Below are 19,605 nucleotides of genomic sequence, written 5' to 3' on the forward strand. Positions count from 1 at the left end.
GCACTGACCCGCTTTACCTGCGGGCAGACGAGTTCCTAGGTAGTAACTCTACCAAGGAATTGCTTCCGGGCACCTTCATAAAGCTGCGTGTAACACAGTCCATGAGAGCAGTTACAAGTGGACCGGCCCAGAGAGCTTCAAATAGCACTTCCGGTATGCGGACCCATCAGCACTGCCTCAGCTGCAAACACACGCATGTGCACAAGCGCACACACAGACACACACAGACACACACACAGAAATGCATGACCCCCCCCCCCCCCAGCCCGGCTGAAGGAAAGGAGTCATGGACCGCCGCTCTACTGGGGTCATTTTCTTCTGCATCCGAATTTGAGCGGGCTGGAGCTGCGGGCATGGGGAGACTTTCACTCGGGCAGGACCCCGTCATCCCCTGCCACGGAGGGACACTGGGATTGGCGGTGAGCCAACCCAACTCCTGAAACCACGGCCGCTGGGGCCATGTTTGGGTACAGAAAGCAAAAGGTCTCAGAAAGCTTCCTTCTGTGCCCCGAAGGACAAACGGAGCGGCTGATGAACTAGCCAGCGCTGCTCCTTCCCCGCACCCAGCCCGGGCGCACACGCAGCGGCTCCCAGACCGAATCACAAACACCCGCAGGATGAAATTCACCCCCACGGTCCGCCGCACCGCGCGGCGCGGCTCAGCAGGGAGGAATCCGCCACAAAGGCCGATGGACCCCCGGAGCTGGCGCCCTGGGGACCCCAGCGACGACCGCCCCTTCCCGCGCCGCCCAGCGCGCAAGGCGGCCACGGGACCAGGGGACCAGGCGCTCGGCCCACAGGACCGGGCCAGGGCTCACCGGGGCGCGATCAGTCCCTCACCCCTTCCCGTGCACACCCCTCTCGGCCACCGGCCTCCCTAAGACCGTGAGTGGTATTGTCGGGGCGCGCTGCCCCTGTCAGCGACTTTTGGAGACGCGGTGCCCCCGACGGTGCCCGCCCCAGCCTGGCGCCTCTGGGCCACAGACTTCGGGTCCGCGGAGGGAGCGCAGCGCCCCGAGGATGCTCTCGCTCACCTGCCCGCCCCGGCCTCACCTCTGCGCTGGGGTCCCGCCGCCAGCGGCCACAAAACCTCCGGCCCGCTCCCTTCCCGCTGCGCTGGGCGGTCGCGGCCTCCGGGCTCTTATGGTGTCTCGCGCCCGCCCCGCCCCTCCCGCCGTCGGGGGCGCCCACCCGCCCCGGCTCCGCCCCCGCACCGCCCCGGGTGGGCGGAGGACCAGCCCCGGCCGCGCCCCCGGGCCCCGCCCGCGGACCCGACAGCCTGGCGGTGGCCAGCGGCCGGCGGCGGGTGCCAAGTCCCGCAGCATCCCAGGTCCTCCGACGCGTGGGAGCGGGGACACCTCCCGGGCCCAGGAGTCGCAGGACTGAGACGGCGGGTTCGCGGCGGAACCAGCCTCGGCGTCCCTGCTACCCTCGCCCGCACCCCCGGGGCTGCCCGCTCCTTGAGGCGTCTGCCTTGGGGCTCCCGGGAGCGCTCGACGCTGGACCGCGGAGATGCCCCGAGGAGCAGCTGGCGGCGGAGGGGGCAGCGTGGCGCGCGCGCTGGGAACGACGCTGGGGCGCGCGGTGTGAGCGGGGCCCGCCGATTCCCTCCGCTCTCCGCAGCAGTCCAGCTGCACCGACCCTCCCCCTCCCACCGCCCTTCCCTCGTCGTCGGGCGCCCTGGGTCTTCTCCCCGCCGAGTCTCGCCCCGAGCAGGGGCGGCTGGTGACGAACCTCAACTCAAAGCCGGCCCCGCGGGGGCAACCCTGGTTCCTGCTCTACCTCGCGGGCCCCGCACCCCTGTGCAGAGAGGCCCCCCCTCCCCCAGGCACCTGATGGTCGCCTGGGTCCTTCTGTGGCCCCGGGCTCAGCCACCATCGTGGTGCCATTACCATGGTTTGCCCCTAGTACTCGAGCTCTGACCGGAGCCACAGGGACGGAATGATGTGCCGAGGAAAAGGATTTCTCTGACAAGCCTGGAAAGCCGCCGGCGGTGGATAAACACTCAGGGAGGGAACAGACTGGAATCTTTGCCAAAATGCCTCCTACAAGATTTTACATTCACGGAGTCCACAGGCCACCAACCGAGGCCCAGGAGGTGTGCAGAATGGTGTCAAGGTGAGTGACCGTGCACTGGCTTTACCCTCCGGGAGGCCCAGTCTCTGGGTGTGAACCTTCCTGAGTCTCCTTTGGTCTTGCCGCTGTGTGTTTGCTGTGGTGGGGCAAGCGCACAGGTCCCCCCGCTCCGCAGCCTGTCTAGACCACTCACTGTGGCTCAGCACATCACAGAAGCTGTGTCCCTTTGTCAGGGGACCTCGGAGTGCCCTTGCTCCTCAGTGGCCTTTCCCCTACTCACGCCAGCCCCACCATCTTTCTCCCAGCCTCCTGCCAGCCCGGCTGTTGCCTTAGACAGGAACCCTGCCCAGGGAGGCCCCAGGAAGCGCTCCAGGCTGAAATAGAATCGAGCAGAAAGAACCCTTGACTCAGTGTCTCCGTCTGCTTTCACTGCAGTAATAAAAATCCGAAAGAACTGGAGGTTTAGAAACAAAGGAGGTTGTCACAGTTCTGCAGGTGGTAAGTGCATTGACAGTCTGGTGAGGCCTCCTTCCTGGTCGGCGGGGTCTGGTCTGTGTCCTCCCTGGGTGCAAGTGGGAGAGACTTGTCTGGGTCTCCGGTCCCATTCCGGAAGGCTTTAGCCTCGGGACCTCACCTCCTCCCAAAGGCCCCACCTCCGGTACCCCTGCACGGATGGTAGATGTCAACATGTGAACTTGGGGGGAGATGCGGTTCAGTCCCTAGAGCTGAGGGAAGTGACAGGGATTTCAGAAGACGATGACGTACACCTTGACTCTCTAACAGCAATGGCCATCGTGCAGGGGCTGTGTCTTCCCACACTGGCTCAGTAATTCAGGTGGTAAGAAAATAGGGTAATCTCATGGCAGCGCTTTAATCCACGACGCCGAGGAAATAAATGGCCACCACAGGAAGATTTTCTTTTAAATAAGGGAGCCCGGGTGAGAACTGATGAGGTCTGGTCTGTATAGTAAAAACACTTCCACACATTTATTTTTCTTAGTTCTGGAGGCTGGAAGTGGGAGATCTGGGTGCCGTCGCGGTCTGGGTCTAAGTGAGCCTCTCCGGGCTTGTCTTGGCAGGGTGGGGGAGTGGTTCTGGGCAGAGGGGAGACAGCTGCGGGCTGGGGAGGTGGAGAAAGCCGACGCGCTGGTCTCTCTTTTTAAGGCACTGATCCTAACACAGCCCACCCACACGCGTTCCTCTACACGGAATCCCCTCCCCAAAGCCCACCTTCCAGTACACGCGGGAGGGGTGAAGGCTTCCACACGGGAACCGTGGAGGGGCACATCCGGTGTATGTGATGCTTGCCGCTTCTCGTGTTTGTGTCATTTCAACTGAGCTGTGGTGTTCTAGGATTTCATTTCCTTTCTTAGGATATTTTGGTGTTCCTTGAGTTAATTATTGCCTATTTTTTTGTTGTTTAATTTTCCACATTCCTTTCATTAATTCAACTCCAAACTCTCCAACAATTATATCAACATCCTTCAGATTTGCTAAAACCCGGGAGGCAGTGACTAGAGTCTTCGGCCTCTGCTCCCTTAGGGACACTGGCCCTCCCGTCTCGCTGCCCAGCCTTTGTCCTGGCATTTCCCATGGCCGTGACTCCGGGAACCCTTGCGAACGCTTTCCTGCGTTGAACCCTTGTTTCTAGGATCCCATGCGCGCTGCGTTTTGGCCTCACCGCCACCTGCTTCTCGGATCTCCTCCGCACCACAAAGGAGAAACTAGGAAGTCTCCCCCCTAGGATCCCTGCCCCATATAGTCCTAGGTTAGAATTTAGCAGTAAGAGACACTCCTACCAGATCAGGTAGTTGGAAGAGAAGTGGAAGCCATTATTGCACGGTTCCCAGAGGCGTGTTGTTGGCTCTGATGGGAGATGTGAAAATCCTGGCAGCCCCCCTGGAGAGCTTCTCAGCTCCAACTTCAGCCTCTGATCTCTTAACCCGAATAACTCAACTCAAATCCTGGTCTATGCAGCTATCGGTGCTGTGAATGCCTCCCCCCACCCTCCGCCCCAGTGATTATTGAGAACGACCGTAAGACCAGTTTCCCTTCACATGGCAGGGACAGCAGCACCGCCCCCATCTGATCTCAGTGCTCTGTCCACTCTCCAGCTCACTGTCATGCCCAGTCCAGACACATTTATTGTCTGCCAACCCGCAGCATACAGCATTGGTCTGTGACACCGGGACGTCATGCCGAATCTACCTGGTGAGCAAGAAATAAACAACACCAAGACACCGTGGTAAGACACGTGCGTGCTAGAGATCGGGGAAAACGTTATGTTTGAATGTAAATACACATGTAGATACATATTCCGAAGCTTGCCATCTTGGTGAAGTCTCTGTGGGTCCGTAGAGATTCGGGACTGGTCAGGGTCCACAGTGAAAGATAGCTTGCTGCCTCCTGCTCTTAAGGAAGCATCACCATACCTGTGAGATTCTTTGGGTTTGGGGGCTTCTAACTGGGAATGCTTCTATGACCCATTCACTGAGTTATCCACAATGTGTTCAGTTTTTCCCCAGAGCAAGAAAGGTTCTGGAACAGTCTGGCTTATTCTAAACTTAAGCATGCATGTAAATCACTTAAATAAGCCTTAATGTGTATGAAACACAGACTCACCCTGTCTCTGCTGGTGACCCATAGTGAGGAGTCTTAGAGTTTTGGAGAATAGTCTAATATTGTTCTGGAAATACTTATTCTCCTTTTGAATAAGCATGCCCCTGAGCCACAGTAGAAAGTTACGGGACTCCAAGTTACACAGAACCAGAGCAACCCATCATAAACTAACCCACAAACCCAAAAAAGTTTGGTATTGACAGCAACTTGCCATCATGAGATGGAAGCAATCTCTACAAAATCAGGCTCGAGCAGGGGCTGAAGACACACCAGGCTGCATGAACAAGTGTCCACTCTTGTTGCACAATCACCACCCCTTAACCCCGACCTCCAGCATCATGGCTGCCCGAGGAAGCATATGGATCCCGTATGTCATACCCTCTCTGCTGAGCCCAACAGTGTGTAGCGGGCTGCAGGATCACAGGGGGCACCCAGAAGGGGAAAGCAGGGAGATGTTCTCAGTGGGTCGGGAACCAAGCAGTGTGTCAGGCTATATTTTGCGGAGAGCGAGTGAGCGAGCGAGCGAGAGAGAAAAGTCTCAACTTGCTCACAGGCATTGGCTAATGGTGTGGCTTGTATAGTAACAGACTTCAAAGAAAATTAAGAAATTGGTGACAGAATCTTAATTGGCAGACTGCATAATTATGGAGAAAATCTTAAGGAATCCTCAAAACAACTACTAGAATTAATAAGTGACTTTAGTAAGGTCATGGGATATAACGGAAGTCAGTTATATACCAGCAGCAATTAACTGTAAAATGCAATTTAAAATAATTTCTTTTATGGTACCCCCTAAAAAAAATGCTTAGGCATAAAATATCTACCAGACGTGTGTTGAAAACTAGAATACATTGCTGAGAAACTACAAAGACCTAATTAAGTGGAGAGGTATACCATGTTCATGGTTGAAAGTCTCACCGCTAAGATGTTATTTCTTCTCAAATTGATATACAGATTCAGCTCAAGCCTAACCAGAATTCTAACTTGCTTTTTAAAAATTTATTTTTATTTTTTATTTTGAGAGGGAGAGAATGCACGTGAGAGCGTGCATGCATGAGTGGGTGGGGCAGAAGGCGAGGGAGAGAGAGACTCTCAAGCAGGCTCCATGTCCAGCGCGGAGCCTGATGCAGGCTCAATCTCACAACCTTGAGATCATGATCTGAGCTGAAATCAAGAGTCAGACCATAGCCAACTGAGCCACCCACGTGCCCCGATGTGTCCTCTTTTCAAAAACAGCTTTGTTGAGCTAAAAATTACACACAACGGACACATTTCAAGTTCCAGTTTGGTAAGTCATTTGTGTGGCTGTGGAAGGAGGAGCACATGCGGGATGGTGAATGTATTCGTCCTTCTCCAACCGCCCCTGCCCCTGGCGACCCGTCTTTACCCCACCCCATCCCCAGGCAACCACCCATGTGCTAACGGTAGGTGAGTCTATTTTTCTTAGAATCTTACACACATGGGACTATACAGTAGGTGCTGTTTCTTTGTATCTGTTCTCTGCCACTCAGCGTCTTTGAGGTGACTGCGTCATGGTGTGAATCAGGCATGCGCTCCTTCGATGGCTGAGTGGTGTGCGCCGTACACTTAGAACGCCGTCCATCTGTCCTTCGCCTGTTGAGGGACACCTGGCTATTCCAAATGCAACTACTATGAACATTTGTGGACAACTCTTTGTATGGACACATGCTTTCATTTCTCTTGGGTAAGTACTTAGTTGTGGGATGGCCGAGCCATCCGGTAGATGCTGTGTAACTGTTTTTAAAAAGCTGCCAGGCTGTTTGGCAAAGTACCTATATCATCTTACGCTTCTGTGAACAGTGTATGGAAGTTTCAGTTGCTCCACATCCTTGCGGCATCTAGGGTGGTCAGTGTTTCTGATTTTAGCCATTCTGATAGCTGCGTAATAGGGTCTCATGTCACTTCTCTCGTGAAGGTGGTGTTTCAGCAATCTCCCCGAGTGTGGCTGCCACCAAAGTTCTTGTCCGTGTCTGTTCAGATATTTTGCATTTTGGATTGTTATGTTATTCCGGAGTTCTGAGAGTTCTGGGCGTGCTGTGAGTTCCTTGTTCAGATGGTGCTTTGCACGTACTTTCCCCATCTTGGATTGTGTTTTCATTCTCTTCGTAGCCTTCCAAAGGAACCAGTCATTAGTTTCGATGAACCCTAAGTCACCATTTTCTTTTTTTCTTTTTGTGCTGTATTTGAGAAATCTTTACCTAACCCAAGATCACAACAATTTTTACCAAGTTTTTCTTTAAAATGTTTGAAATTTCAGGCTGTACATTTATGTACCTAACCCACTTTAAATTAACATGGTCTGAGATATGGACCAAAGTTCATCGTTCTACGGGTGGCCATCCAGCTGTGAGACTTACTTTTTCCACGAATTTGCTTTTGCACCTTTGTTGAAAAATCAGTTGGCCTATATGTGTGGGTTTATTTCTGGGCTGTTTCCTTGATCTATTCCTCTGTTTTGATGTCGGTTCCACTTTTGCTATGGATGAATTGTACCCCCCCCCCAAAATGCCCTAACCCTAGGGTGACTTTGTTGGAGATGGGGTCTCTAGGAGACAAAGCTAAATGAGCTCGTCAGAGTGGGGCCCTAATCCAGCAGGACTGTGGCCTCACAGGAAGGGCATGACCCCTCTCCCTGCCTGCCCTGGGGTGACGTAGCCAGACAGCCACCCTCTGCAAGCCAGGAAGAAAGCTCTCTGGGGGATGAATCGCTCAGCACCTTGGCCTTGCATGTTCCAGCCTCCAGAGCCATGAGAAAATAAATTGCTTTGTTTTGACCCACACAGTATATGGTGTTTTTGTCATGGCAGCTGAGCCAACTGGTACTATCTTCATGACTATGGTTTTGTAATGCAAGTCACCTAATTTTGTTGTTTTTCAAAGTTGTTTTGACTATTCTAGGTTTATCTGAATTTTAGAACCAACTTTCCAATTTCCATAAAAAGCCTGTTGGGACTGCTATGGTGGAGGCTGTCATTGATTTGTGACCTTTATTCTTTTCAAATTTAGGCATTCAGTGCTATAAATTCCCTTCTAAGGTCTACATTAGTTCAATTTCCTAAGGTTTGGTATGTTTTTGTTTATAGTCAGTTCAAAATATTTCCTAATTTCCCTTTTGATTTCTTTTTTGAACTATTATGTATGTATAATATCAATTAGTTTCCAGATATTTGAGGATTTTCTTTATATTTTCCTCTTTTCTGAGTATATGTCTTGTATTGGTACCTCGCTGACTTGCTCGCTTCATCGGAGAACACACTCTCGGTGGCCCGTGGGAACTTGGAGGCAAGTTGTTTATTGTGGCTCCTTTTGTATCCCAGAATATGGTGGATCTTGGTAGGTGTTTTCACATGCATTTGAAAAGAATGGGTATTCTGCTGTCACTGGGTGCTACATCAGCATCAAACAGGTCAAGTTAGTTGTACTGTTTACAGGTTGTCTGTGCCCTTACACACTTTTGGTGCGTACCTTTGGTGTAACCGTGTGCAGTTATGGTTGGGAGACAGGTGCTGAGCTCTCCAGGTGTGATTGTGTGGACTGGCCCACGTGCCCTGTGGCAGCGTGTGTCTCTGCCACATTGATTGTGAAGCTCTGTGATGGGGCGCTCACACATAGGGCCGTACTGTCTTCCTGGGGCACCGGCTCCTGATAACCTCTACTCAGAAACGGACGCTGCTGTTAGAGCCGCCGCTGCACTCCTCCTCCAGGTCCAGTGGGCATTCATCCTTTCCCCATGGCCCCTTAGTTCAAGGGTGTTTCTTGTGGGCATTGTATTAGGTCTCGCTTTTATACCGGATCTGGTGGTTTTCTGCTGTTGCTGGGGTAGAGGGGGTGTTTAGATCATTTACATTTAATGTGAACGTTGCTATGGTTGGGTTTAGGTCTACCATCTGCTATTTGCTTCCTGTCTTCCCAGTGTGTTCTCTGTTCTCATGTCCTCTTTCCGGCCACCGTTTGGATGGAGTCGTGTTGTACGGTTCAGCTTCCCCTCTTCGGCTGGGTCATTCGCTGCATCTCCCTGTCGTGTTGCGGACGTGCTCGCTTCAGTGCTTGTGCCACGCGTCCTCCATGGACCCAGTCTGCTCTCAAGTGACTTGAGGCCACCGGCCACATCCTGGGACGTCTTCTGTTTACCCCTCCTCCTGTTGTGATGTTATTGTCAACGTCTTGCTTCTGCGTGCTGTGAACCCTAGAATATGGAATCGAATTTGCTTTAGGCCCTCAGTCATCTTTTTAAAAGAATGACATAACGAACGTAAGTCCCATTTCTGGTCCTCATCCTCTGTGTAGGTCAGGTTTCAAGATGGTGCCATGTTCCTTCTGCTTTGAGTATTTATTTTAATAAGTTAGAGTCTGCCAGTCATGAATTCTTTCAGCTTTTGCAAATCTAAAAACATCTTTATTTCTGTTTCGAGGGATATTTTTGCTGAATAAAGAATTGCGAGCTGGCGGTCTTCTGCTTCTTTCCTACTTTAAGCGTGTCGCTCCACTGTCTTAACAAAGTGTGTTGTCTCTAACGAGGTATCTCCTCTTTTGCATGTCTCCGCTCCTTTGTATGAAATGTGTCTCCTTCTCTTTGGGCTGCTGACTTTCTCTTTAGGGTTTGTCTTTAGTGTTTGATTATGATGTGTCCGGTAGACGTGCCGTCACGGTGCCTGTGCTTGGAGCTCATCAAGCACATTGGATCCGTGGGTTCATGGTTTGTATCAAATTTAGGAAGTTATTTCTTTGAATATTTTTTCTTTGCCCTTTTCCTTTGGGGACCCCATCAGGCAGCTGAGGTCCCACTGCTCTTTGATGCAAAGTTCAATCTTGTCTTTTTTTCTATTTCATTTTGAATAGTTGGCATGGCTTTATCTTCAAGATCACTTGCCGTGTCTTCTGCCATGTCAATCCACCCTTAAACCCAACCTGTGCATTTGTAATTCTAACACTATGGTTTTCATCTCTAGCATTCAGACTTGTGTCTTTTAAAAGATATTTTCCACTTCTCTACTGAACACCTTGCACACTGGCCCCGCTGGCAGGTGAGAGAGTTGAGTTGTGGACTACGTTGTCCGCGTCTGGCCTGCGGATGGCCTCACCTCACCCCGGTCCTGGCGGGGCTGGCTCTGCCGAGTAGACAGCTTTCTGCTTTCTGGCATCCTGGCGATTTCCGGTTGGATGCCAGGCATTGTGAATTTTGCCCTGTGGGGTGCTGGATAATGTGACATTCCTGAGAATGAATATTCTGGAACTTTGTTTGGGGCTACAGGTAAGTAACTTGTAAACCATCTGGTCATTCTTCCAGGTCTTGCTTTTAAGCTTCGTTTGGTTGGATCGGAGCAGTGTTTGGGCCAGGGCGAGGATTTCTCATTGCTGAGGCAAATCCCACTGGAGTTTTCCACCTAATGGCCGGTCCTGGGGGGGAGGGTCAACCCAGTCTCGGTTTCTCCTGCCTGACTAGAAGCAAAATTGTGGACTCATTAACTTCCATTAAGTTTGAAAGAATTAATCAGAACCTAACCAGCTCTGGCTGTGCTCCTGGGTGGACACCTGGTCCCTGGTGCGGTCTGCTGGGCCGGGGCGCTCAGCCCTGCTCCTGCAACGCGGGCAGAATTCATGTTGTGCAGCTCCATTTTGATGAGGACACGCACTGAGTATGATTTCAATATTTTGAAGTTTACAGAGATGTACTCTCTAGCCGAGGGTGTAGTCTGTTTTGTCAACTGCTTTGTGTGCCCTTGAAAGAGCAATTAAGTCAATTTGGTAAATGGGGTTGTTCAAATTTTCTACGTAATTATGTTTCTCCCCCTGCTGCTTCTATCGATTACCGAGAGAGCTGTGTTAGGATCCCCACTTGGATTTGCCGATTTGTTTATCTCTCCTTTTAATGCTGTCTGCGCTGGCTACAGCTATTGGAGCCGTGTCATTGGTACGCGTGCATGTACCTTTGGGGCTGTGGTATCTTCCGGCTGAACGGAGCCCTGGGTGGTCGTGCAGGGGAATCCCCTCGTCTCTGTGTTCACTGGGTGGCTGGCGGACATCCGTCTCAGTCTGCTGACCTTACGGTCCTGTCGGCCTGGTCTGGATCACTCCCATTTAAAACACTTTCAGTGTGCCTTTAAATCACACGGAGGTAGTTGTCTAAAGAGAATTGGACTGCCAGCTGATTGAGGGGTTTTTAGGCTCCATCTGATGTAATTACTAGTATGGTTGGACGGAAACGTACCACGTGCTGTTTGTTTTCTGTGTTGTCTGTCCTTTGTTCTTTTTCCTCAGTTTCCTGCCTAGTCAGGATAAATTATTATTTAAAAAAAAAATCTTGTTTCCTTTCTCCCACTGGCTTCTTAGTTGCATGTCTTTCTTTTTTGGGGGCGGGGGGCTTACAATATCCCCGTACTGTGGTCTGTCTTCACACCCTCACGACCCTCACGCGCAGCCCGTTTCCGCGTGCGCACCGTTCTCATCTTTGCTCGGGGATAATCTTCCCTTTTCCTCTGGCTGCTCGTAAGGCGGCTCTTTATAAGCGGCTCTCAGAGTCTATGTTTTTAAAATAAAGCGTCTTGGTGTATTTTTCTTACCGTTATTTTGCTTGTGGCTTACTGAGTTTCTTGGATGTCTGAGTATAGATTTGGAAACATTCTGGCCGTTATTTTGTCAAGTCACTGCTTTTGGCCTGACTTGGGTTTTCTGGGACTCAGTCGCATGTGGGAGGACACGGAGGGTCTCTCTTGGTCGGCTCTCCCGCTGCTTCACCGGGAGCGCACACACCGCGGGGCACTGTCCCCGAGTGTCTGGTCTCTGGGACCCGGTCCAGGGCATGGTGTAGGGCTCCAGGGCAGCCTCCCGCTCTCCCAGCCAGCGCGGCGTGGACAGTGCCCAGAGCGGGGCTGGCAGGGGGCTGGGCTGTAGCACGGGTCAACAACCCAGGAACTCGGCAGCCTGAGGCAGTTGCACCGGCTTCCCCCTTGACAGAGGCAGGTCCGGGATGGAGCCCCCCCGCGTGGTGCTGTCCCTGGGCCTGGGGACGCTGCTGCTGGAGCCTCCCTCACTGAAGGGGGATGCGTCCTCGTTTTAATACGCTTATTCCGGAGACGGATCTGCCTTCTCTGCCCCCGGCGGCTCTGCTGGCACCATCTGCGGACTTAATGAGGGCCTTTCTTCCCCGCTGCCCATCGGGAGTGACACAGCCACGGGCTGCACTTGGCTGGAGGACGCCGGCACGTGAACCCACTGCTCTGGCCAAGCTCCCCGCCCACCCCAAGCAGCTGGCCACGCCGGAGGAAGGACCCGGGAAGCTGCCACCTGGGACAGCACCTGGAACGTGGAGCGTGGCCTAGGCGGTGGTGCCCACGACAGGCGGGCTGTGCTCTGGGCCGTGGGCCGACATGGGGGCTGTCCACAGCGCAGCCCACGCCTGTGACACGGGCAGGGATGGCCCATCTGACAGCTGGTAGTTACTGGGGGGCGGCGCGTGCTGCTTTCTCTTGAGGACCTTCCTCGGCTTCCTGACAGTCCCTCCTCCGTGGGACTGAGCTCCAGTTGCCGTGTGGGTCTGGCCGGTGAGCCCGTAGCAGGGCCGAGGTGCTTCGTGTCTGGGGAGCTGTAGCCCCACACGGGGGTCACTGCCCCCTCCCTGTGCTGTCCACCTGGCGGAGTCCCCGGGGGAGGCCCTGCTCTCAGGCCGGCGGGCGGCCCGCCCTCCGAGAGGTGAGCAGCGCGTGTCCCTGCTGTCCCTGTGTCTGGCAGCTCACCGTCCTCACCAAGCGCATTCTTGGCAACTTGGGGCTGTTTCGTTTTAAGATCGTGGTTCCCAGGGATGGACCCCTGGGCTCTACGCCCTGCTCTGAAGCTCAGACGGTCACAGCTGTTTGGGGCCGCCTCTGCTGCAGACCCTCCAGGACGTGGGGAGTTGACAGGTGCAGGACATGTTGCTCTTCTCTCTCTGGAGCCCCGAGGGTCCTCTGGGCACTTTCAGCGCTAAGATCGTGGCTAATAAAGACTCCGCATTTTCCGGAGGGAAAACCCTCCACCAGGTGGAGAACCTTCACTTTCTGAGGAACTGGCGGCCGCCGAGGACACGTGCCGCTGAGGACATGTGCCGAGGGGCGGGGGAGGGAGATTGTAAGCAGTGGTCCCAACCCTGTAAGCAGGTACAAGGCCAGGCTGGTGCCAAGCACAGGGACGACTTCCTGGCCTGCTGTGTGCGTGTGCGTGCGTGTGCGTGCGCACGAGAGAGCGCACACTGGTGGCCGACCGCTCACCCACCTTCCCCCGCCTCGGCCTCCCCCGTATTTTGTGCAGGAATATTAGTAGTGTTGACTGGTAAACCTGTGACTCTCTCCGGAGGGTTACGTGACGGCAGCACGAGCGCTGTCCAAGGACGGCCGTGAGGACTGTGAGATGGTACGTTTTTGGGGAGAAGCTAAAAGTGTCCGCTTGTGTAGTAAGCATTCCCTTGCATTAGGAGAAGCACCCATTGGACGTCAGTCACACGGCCTCAGAGGGCAGGAGCCCAGGGAGAGGACGGGCAGTGCCCACCCCCACATTCAAAGCCCTGCTCCGCGAGCCAAGGCCTGGGGTCAGACGTACTCCTACCGGTGGCCCCCAGGGCCCAGGCTGGACCAGCGTGGTCGGGCGGGCCCCCCGGCTGGGGCCTGGCAGTGGGGAGGCAGCGGTGCCTCTTCTGCTTCCTGTCTCTGAAGGAATCCCCAGGAGCTCCCTCCTCCCGCGGCACACATCCTGCTCAAGCCTGTTCCCACGGGGTGCGGCACGCCGAGCGTGTGCAGAAGTTGCTGGGGGCGTGCACGGGCCACGTCACCCGCGGTGCGCTGTGCCTGGAGCCGGCAGCGGTTGCTCCCACCCCCGCTGGGGAGTGGGTCCAGCCCAGAACGTCCCTGCCATCGTGGGGGCGATGCCCCTTTATATTAAACAGGGCAAATACGAGCAAAGAGAAGTACAACCCGCTGAGTCCCAGCGGGACGCGTGCCCGGGCGCCCTCCTCGGACCCGCCGGGGCAGAACGGTGCGGTCCCTGGTGCACGTGGGGCTGAGCGGGACCGGCATGTCGCCGTGGAGCCCTAACCCCCCCTTCCTTTAGTTTCGGAGGCCGTAATGCTTGGGCCCTATTTCCTTTAATTCTAAGCCCTTCACTGCCTGGAGCAGAGAACCGAGTGGGAGATCCCGTCTTGTTCTGGCTTCACAAAGCGCGTTTACGGCTTTCGCTAGAGGGACTCTGGAGACCAGCCCAGCGCTGCGGCAGACGGCCGCCGTGCCGCTGCCTTCCAGTGCCGGCCACCGACCCGAGGAGGCTGCACTGCTCCGGGCCTGCCTCTGGGATCAAGGAAGACTTTCCTACAGAATTTCAATTCTTGTGTTTTCCAAACACGCTGCGTGACTTGCCGAGAAACCCCACCTTGGGGTTTTCTGCCACAGCCCAAGACACGTCTGCTGTTGTCTTTCTTTTCTTTTTGATTTTCTAAGTAGGGAGCCCAGCGTGGGGCTGAGCTCATGACCCTGCGGTCAAAACGGGCTGAGGTCGAGTCGTGGTGCTTCCTGGACTGAGCCGCCCAGGCGCCCCTGCTGTTGTCTCGCGAATTAAAAGCCACGCACAAAACAAACTACGTCGTCAGGTGGGTGAGACTGCATTTATTCATTCCATGGAAAATCCGGAGGACCCCAGTCCTCCTGGGGCCTCTTCCGTCCGCACCTCCCACCGAAGGCATGGACTCCCAAGCCAGGCACACGCACGGTCCGGGACGCCGCGGACGCCCAGCAGCCGTGGGGAAGGAATCGGGAGGAACAAACGTCCGTCCTGGATCTGCTCTCAGAGACTCTTCCTGAACGCTCGGCGGCGCCTCATTCAAAAAGCCCTTCATGTGCAGACCCGGGGTGCGGAGGCCGCGTGGGGGTCCCCACCCGCGGAGTATCTTCGTCTGTTTGCCTCCTTCATGGGTCCCTTGGACGTTCCTCTTCTAAGAACGAATTTCTGTGCCTCCTGCAGCTACGAGCTGGCGACTGTGCGTCAGGGGGGCCGCGTGTGCGCGGGGGGAGCGTGCGCCCGCACGTGCGCCCGGGGAAGCCCGCGAGCGTGTTTTCTGGTGGCCCTGGTGGTCACGTTCTACGGAGACACCCAAATACAAAATCCAATTCGTTTAGAAATTCAAAAGGACTTTTTCCCCCAAGCAAACCTGGAGGCTTTGCTTCAGACCCAGCTAGAGGCCGTGGTCTCGTGTGCTTGAAGAGGGGGCGTCTGTGGCGGGCTGGGCCGGGGTGGGGAAGGCCCCCAATCGCGCGTGCGGAGGCCCTGCTCCTCGCCCTGACTCCCGGACACCAGGTGGGGGCCGCGGTTGGGACGCAGGAGGGGCACGGATGGGCGGCCGGGCGGGTGTCTGCGGGGAGTCCCCTGCCAGGACCCGCCTCCCACCAGCACCCGCCGGTCGCCCCAGCCGGGCCGGGGGCCGCGACCTGCGACGCCCCCACCTCACCGACCGCCCATGCTTCGGCCAGAGCCGGGCCGCAGGGACGCGGACAACCTGACGTTAAACAAACACCAAGCTGGTGACGTCTATAAAAAAGAGGGGGTTTGAACGGGATTAAAGAAGCAGAAAAGGCGTCTGGGCCGGGGGCGTGCGGCGGAGCCAGACGCTGGAATGTACCTGGTCGAGAGAGGCCACGGAGTGATTTAAGTCAAAGCCCCAGACAGCCTCGGGTTCTATCAAAAAAGGGCCCATAAATAAATATCCTCTGGCCCTCAAAGGAAAAATGAAGTAGAAAACAATTTTTTCTTCTTTTTTTAAAAATGCTGAATGCTTCCTGAAGTATCTAAATGAAGTTTAGAAAATACTCATGAGTTCTCACAAATATAGAAATGTTTAAAAATCAGACAGGGCCCTGTCTCGCTGCGACCCCACAGAGGCTGGCAGAGGATTTGTGCTGGAATCAAAATGCACGTGACACGTCTTGGTCTCTCGCGTGTCGCGTGTGCATGTGGAGGCCCGTCCACCTGTGCGAGCCCCCGGCACAGACTCCGACAGGGATGTGAGGAAAGACCACGGTGGCAAGTGACCCGGGGCAGTGCAGGGGACTCAGCCACAGCTGGCGCCACGGGAGGGACAGCGTCCCGGGGCCCACAGCCCCGTCCCTACACAGCTCTCCGCGGAGGACCAGGGTCAGAACGACCCCGGCTGTCATGGAACTCGGGCCGAGGCCGGCACACGCACAGAGCCGCATCCCTCCAGAACCTTCTGTCCTAGTCCAGTTTCTCACGGAAAGGTTTCCTTCCAAAGTCCGAGTTTTCGGGGCTGAAGTCGGCGCAGAAGCCATTAGGGGTTGGAGCAAGCGGTGTCTGTGCGCTGCCGTCTGAGTGTGTCTGCTTGGGGTATAGGTACTCCTCTGCGAAGTTGGGGAACATTTCTGCAAAACTGCAGAAATCCGCTGGAAAAAGAGGTACTGGGTGAGCTGGGGGCAAACACCTGGACTCGGGGGCTCCCGTCTCTGGGCCTGCAGGCACCCCCACCTCACACCCTTCTGTCCGGGCTGGAACCCACGCCCTCCGAGGGGAGGGGGAGGCGGAGGGGCGAGGAGAGAAGTGGGGGGTGGGGAGAGGGGCAGGAGGAGGGGCAGGAGGTCCTCCCATTTTCTTGGCTGCTCATCAGAGTGCGAGTGGCTCAGGGCTCTCGGCTATGCCCGTTCGGGGGAAAATCAACAGAAGCAGGCTTTGGAACCCTGCAGTGTGCTCTGGGAAGGAAGACGCTGCTCAGCAGGGGGTCTGGTTGGGGACAGGACGAAGCGTCCACGTGAGGACCTGATCTCGGCACGGGAAGCGCTGTCGAGGGACACGGCCGTGTTCCGGAGAGACCAGGCGCGCGCCCGGAGGGACAGGGCCACCGTCCGTGCTGGTCACAGGGCTGAGCAGGTCTGAGGCCGTGCCTCTCCCAACAGCCCTGGGACCCAGTCCTGGGGTGGACGGTGCCCTCCAAGAGCACGGGGACACTCACAGGCCTGGGTGTGGGAGACTACGGAACCCAGGGAAAACCACCCGCACTCCTCTGGGGGACACTGAAGGACTTACTGGGACACGTCTGAGCTGGTCAGCACTCACTGTGAACAGCCCCTCCCCAGCCCACCACCGGAGAGCGCTGGGAAGCACAATCTACTCGAGCAGGTGGACACACACACACACACACACGCTCTAAATCAACACACACCCGTGTCTGACATTTGGTTGCAATTTTAAAGACACGTCCAAACAAGACATGGACATGACCTTTCCTGAGCAAATGTCTCCTCTTTTTCAGCGAAAATACATTCGTTTCCAAACATGCGCATGGGCGGCCGCTCAGCAGGGCCACCTTCCGCGCACTCAACCGCCCGACCCCTTTCCCTCAGCCTACAAGTGGGTTTCAGGTCTGAGTCCCCGAGGACCTTAGCTGTCCCAATTTGCGTGGCTAACAGTGACAAGCCCCCTGCCCCCCAACCCACGAGGACATGCCAGCAGTGGTTGGCCTTGAGGGACAGGCTCTTGCTTCCACGGGACACTGAGACCACGAACCCCCGTGGGCTGTCACGGCCCGGCCTCAGCCCACACCGCCTGCAGCCCCCGGGGAGGGCATGGATCTGGGGCTCCCAGCGTGGGCTTTGGCTCTGGCTCTATCCATCCCCTGTGCAACTCAGACTCCAGACCCCCTAACCTGCCCCTGCCAGGCCTGGGGACGACCCCTCCTCCTGGGAATTCCCCGTTGCACAGGAGAGCACGGCCCTGGTGAGCACGCGCGGGCGTCGCTCCCACTGTGTCCCTGTGCCCCACCCCCAGGCACACCCCTGCACAACGGGTCCCTCCTCCCCCTGGCCCCGGGGCCACTCACCAAATGTGATCTGCCCCGTCCCCTCCTGGTCAATGGCCTGGAAGAGGTTGGTCACGCTGAGCTCTGCCACCCCTAGGGCAGTCTTGAGGATGCTGGACAGGGCGGCCTCGTCGATGTGGCCGTCCCGTGACCCGTACATCTGCCGGCAGAGACTGGCGTCACCCCATAACCCCCAACCATGCAGGCATCCCGCTGCTTCTGCTCACGGGGTTCCCAGCACTCGTGTAGGCCCGACCCCGCTGGCTGGGAAGAGCCAGGGCTCCGCTGACTCCCAGATCCCCACGGGGCACCGAGCTCTGAGCACACGACCCACGCTCCCACTAGAGGGCACTCCAGGCAGTGGCGTGTGTTTCGTGGGGTCAGGGACGGAGCCCGCACCCTGGGCTCCCTGCCACATGTGGGCACTCATGGGCTTTTGCTCAATGACACGAACGAGCCACCACCTTCCTTGGCTGGCCCATGGACCCAGCAAAGAGTGACCGAGAACGAGGCCCTGAAAGGTTGGTGTGTGCTGTGAGCCTCAGTGTGGGTCCTGCAGGGAGAGGCTATCCGCCCCGTCAGGCAGGCCCAGCAACGTGGGTCTGGGGGGGTCACCCTCTCCCCGGCCCCCTCCTCCTTCTGCAGCCCAGTACGCCTGCCCCTCCAGTGGGAGCTTCGGCGGACACTGCCCGGAAAACGGTCTGCTCCGAGTTGGGAGAGATGAGGGGAGCCTGGCCACTGTTCCCAGACCAGACTCTATAAGCCGACAGCAGAGAAGCTGCCGGGTAGGGTCCGTCAGAACGGGCTGTGCTGAAGGCAGGAGCCGCAGAGCGGCCATAAGCCAGGCGCAGGCCCAGGGCCCTCAGAGCCAGCCTGCTCGGGCTGGAGGAGGCAGGTCACGTCTTTCTAGACAGGAGCCACCAAATATCAGTGTCACCCAGTTAATTCTCACGATGTGATCCACAGAAGGCACTGTGCACCAAGGGGGTTTCCCAGCAATGCTGGGAGGGTCTGCTGGATCTTGGATTCTCTAAGCAGCGAGAGATAAGCAGCTGCCTGGCTTATACATCAGGTTCTCATAAGTCTGGCTACTGGGAGTTGCACCTGTAAGAGCTACCCATTCTGAGACCCTGACAGAACTGTGTTCTGGGTAAGTAAAGCCAGCGTGGCACTATCCTCGCTGACACTGTCCTCGTGAACCAGGAGAATCTGTAGGTGAGCAGGGACCCCCATATGAGTGTTCCGAGACTCCCACACCCCCTGCAGCAGGGATGAATGGCTGGGCTCTAGACAGGCAGCTCCTTTGCACCCTAAGTCAGTGGGCTGATGAAAAGGTCATGTTGGGGGACCTGAGAGGTGGGGGCCTGCCCAGGATGGCTGCATTACGGCACTGGGGGTGGGGCACCCGCCAGCCCTGTCCAGGGCTGCTGGAACTCACGAGGACCAGGCCCCGTGCCCTTCTTAACAGCGTGGGGTACAAACTGCAGGCAGAACTGGTTTTGCAGAGGTTTGGGGGCATTTGTGCAAATGACAGCAGATACGAGCTTCCGCGGAAACGGTGGTCGGGCACGGGCAAGTCCGCCCATGCAGGACGGGGCCGTAAGAATGCAGCACAGGCCTGATGTGACCTGTGTCTCATTGTCCCTACAAGCTGAACTCCCGTAAACTTACCTTGAATGCCAGCTGGATGGTGTCCAGAGTCCGGGCCGGCCGGCAGACGACAGACAGAGCGACCACGTACTCCCGAGGGTCCATCCTGCCTTCTCCACTCTGGGGACAAGACATGCCCTCAGGGGGGAGCTGGGCCCCTCCCACGGGTCAGGGAGCCGGGCTTGAACACGGACGCCGGATCTTATCTGCCTCCACCGAGCAAGTATTTTTGGAAGAACATTCATAACCCACTGGCTTCGCGAGGGGCCACACCACACACCTTCTTTAGGCCACTGTGATCAAGTTTCAGAGGCCGCGAGTCTGACACACGAAGCTTACAAAAGCTCACGCCACACGATGGCTGTCACTGGCTAAGGTTTTCCTTTGAGGAAAACACACGCACACAGCAAGCAGCA

At 56.1% G+C, this 19,605-nt stretch overlaps 1 protein-coding gene across 1 annotated transcript in view; it reads right to left on the reverse strand.

Annotated features, from left to right (window-relative positions):
• Positions 1-14,322: 14,322 nt before the first annotated feature.
• Positions 14,323-19,605, reverse strand: part of LPCAT1 (lysophosphatidylcholine acyltransferase 1) — a 44,135-nt gene continuing 38,852 nt past the window's right edge. The window contains exons 12-14 of the mRNA XM_059416833.1: positions 19,211-19,309; positions 17,561-17,699; positions 14,323-16,130 (exon numbers count right to left, since the gene is read on the reverse strand). Of these exons, the coding sequence (XP_059272816.1) occupies positions 15,946-16,130; positions 17,561-17,699; positions 19,211-19,309 (423 nt within the window). The 3' untranslated portion in view covers positions 14,323-15,945. The remainder of the gene's footprint in view (positions 16,131-17,560; positions 17,700-19,210; positions 19,310-19,605) is intronic.

This window comes from Mustela nigripes, chromosome 12 (assembly GCF_022355385.1).
Source record: "Mustela nigripes isolate SB6536 chromosome 12, MUSNIG.SB6536, whole genome shotgun sequence".
NCBI classification, from domain to species: domain Eukaryota; kingdom Metazoa; phylum Chordata; class Mammalia; order Carnivora; family Mustelidae; genus Mustela; species Mustela nigripes.